We start from the raw sequence: 2,873 nt of genomic DNA, 5'->3' as shown, positions 1-2,873 counted from the left end.
ATTATCAGTGGGAATGTAAAATTACTGGGAATATTGTATTTTGTGTTTGGTTGGTTTAGCAGGAATGTAAGATTACCGTGTTTGGTTAAAGGAATAAAAGATTATTTAAATATATATTTGACCAAATTGTTCTTATTATATATTTGTTTTTTTAACAAGTTGAAAAATATTTACATATTTTCTTTAAAAAAAATTAAATTCATAAAATTTATATATTTTTTACAAAATTGAAAATATAAAAAGGTTTAATTTAAGGGTAAAATTTTATTTTAACCCATAAACTTCATATAAAATTTTAATTATAGATTTTTTTAAAATCTAAAATAGTTTAAGGATAAATTTATAATTTAACATTCGTAGAATTTTTATTATTAAATGACAGAATAAAGATATTTTTTAGAGAAAAAAATTAAAGTCATTTTAATTCAAAACGTCGGTATATAAGAATCTCACATTCCCCAAACAACACACCCTATAGCCGTGGCCCCGTGTGCTGACCGCAATACACATAATCTCTCCGGTTCTTGCTGCCAAATTGTTGCAGCCATCTAACCATGTCGAGCATCAAATAACAAAACACAATTCGATGATTCCCATTGCCCTTAAATTAATTAATAATCAGAACAGTTCAGTTTTCATATATATAGACAACCAGGAACATTTCTTTTAAAATCAAACAAGAAAAGAAACACAAGTTAATAAATTTAGACATTCTATTATTATATGATGAGGTGAAAACTAAAGTTGACGTCTTTATTTTTATAGCCGCCAAAATTGCTTCTATCTGTTGATGAAATGGAGCACAGAGGGGGATTAATTTTTTGCAGGAGCTAAAAAGAGAGTCAATTCCAAGCGGATATCAACACTCTCCTCGGTTTGGTTTGCGAACTTCAGAAGAAGGCCCTTTTTGGTCCGGTTCACCAGCGAATCCTCCAAGGTCTCTATCGAGAACATGCTCTCCTCTTCCTTGTTATCACTGAATGATTCAGCCCGGCGCTTGGACTTGTTGGCGGACCGCTTGAAACGAGCGCGGGACTTGACGACCTTGTCGATCTCGGCCGTGTTGTGATCCTTGAAGACATGACGGATGTCATACGTTTTGAGAGTACAAATTGGTTGCTGCTGCTAAAGCGATTCAGGAGAGGATTGGGTTATCTGCGAACCTTTGAGCACAGCATCAACAGCGGCTTGGCACTCGACCCAGTTCCCGGACCAGAGCATGCCGACGGACCCATAAACAGAGTTCACAACACGCCCACAAGCCTCGTATAAAAGTGACCTGAAAATAGCTGCAATAACACACAACAAACAAGAAGAATCATACACTTATTTCCAGAGCAATGAATAACAGGGATCAAATGGTGAATATTTGGATTACCGGGGCGTAGGTTTTCGGGGCCGGCCTCGATGAGATTGAGGAGGCCGGCACGGCCGTAGAACTTGGCGAGGAAGAGAGTAGCGTTGGCTTGAGAATCAGGGGACTTGATCCATTGAAGGCAGGGTCTAATGATGCAGTCTTGGGTGCAGCCCTTTCGAAGGACCCTGCAGCCATTACAGCTCATTCTCATGGGATTAATTTTTTGTACGGAGAGGAAGAGGAGTGGAAGGGAAGGGTTATATAAGTGGGGGCGGCGCAGTGGTTTTTCCAAACGAGTGGTGAAGTAAAAAGACCTGAAAATCGGGGGTGAATGTGTTTGCGTTTCTCTTTTTTTTTTTTTTCTTCTTCTTTTGGGTAAAGCTGGCATATGGGGACACTTCCTCTTTGGAAAATGGGATTCCCTCAAACTGGTTTTCCTGCCTTTCTACTCTTTCAAACAACCCGCCATGCAACACATTATTACAATATGCACCACTCATTTTATTTTTCCTACGTTCCGCTTACATTCTTCATTTTAATTTATTTTTCAAATTTCTAATATTGTTTTTAACTATTCTTTTCCAATTTAACTATTGATCTTACTCTTAGATACTCGACTACTTCTTGAGGTGATGTAATTTGAGACTTTAAAGACTCTTGAATATTTGATTTCTCGCATAGTTTAGAACAATGTTCGATTATAATGACGAAACTACAGGTATTTATGATATACTACAATATGCATCAAGATTACACTTCACGAAAGTTGAATTAAAGGCTAATAACGAAGATGTCTACAAAACTTTCATTCACAAACTTATGTCATTCCATGGGGATGTCACCGTGGATTCTGTTCATGGAATTCACTTATGCAATTAGAGGTGAAAAGAGAAAAAAACAAGATAACGGACTCTCTAACAAATGATAAACGTGATGACCCATTTCACGTAATTATATTCAATCCTTTCCAACTTCAATAAAGACGTTACTTTAACTAGATTTACAAAGTAACTAATATTTTCTTTATGTATTAGAAGAAAAGTATTAATTTTGATCTTAGATATAACATATAACACATTTACAAACCAATTGATTTATTGAGAAGAGACATTATATTTTTTAAGTGAGATCAATAGTACAAATTATGATGATTGCAAATGTAACAAATTAGATTAGAGGGTCGTCCCGTAATGTGCTTTTACAAAAGTTAATATGATTAATCAATCAATATATTAAATACTAATAACTAATTCAAAAGATAAAAAAAAAGGAATAACAATGTAATTTAGAGGAGAAAGGACAAAAATGTAGAAGACTATAAGAAGAAAACGACGGCAATTGAAAAGTGGAAGCCATGCAAGGCACAGCTAGAGTGAAAATGGAACCGTAACTGATGCACGTGCAAAGCACTGGGGGCGCTTATTTGTATATTAGAACTGCGTGCGTCTCGGTGTCGCAGCATCTCATTGCGAGCTCACCTCCAGGTTTTCGGGGTTCCGTACAAATACCCAATGGC

General features: G+C 36.0%; 1 protein-coding gene across 1 annotated transcript; it reads right to left on the bottom strand.

Annotated features, from left to right (window-relative positions):
• Nucleotides 1–811: 811 nt before the first annotated feature.
• Nucleotides 812–1,568, bottom strand: LOC120134107 (LOB domain-containing protein 42-like). The gene is made up of 2 exons (XM_039150580.1): nucleotides 1,379–1,568; nucleotides 812–1,289 (listed from the first exon to the last, which is right to left on the bottom strand). Exons 1-2 carry the CDS (start codon nucleotides 1,566–1,568, stop codon nucleotides 1,126–1,128), a joined length of 354 nt encoding a protein of 117 aa, XP_039006511.1. The 3' UTR covers nucleotides 812–1,125.
• Between the last annotated feature and the right edge of the window lie 1,305 nt (nucleotides 1,569–2,873).

The sequence above is a fragment of the Hibiscus syriacus genome, unplaced genomic scaffold (assembly GCF_006381635.1).
Source record: "Hibiscus syriacus cultivar Baekdansim isolate YM2019G1 unplaced genomic scaffold, ASM638163v2 tig00110597_pilon, whole genome shotgun sequence".
NCBI classification, from domain to species: domain Eukaryota; kingdom Viridiplantae; phylum Streptophyta; class Magnoliopsida; order Malvales; family Malvaceae; genus Hibiscus; species Hibiscus syriacus.
This window is presented reverse-complemented; position numbering and strand designations above follow the sequence as displayed.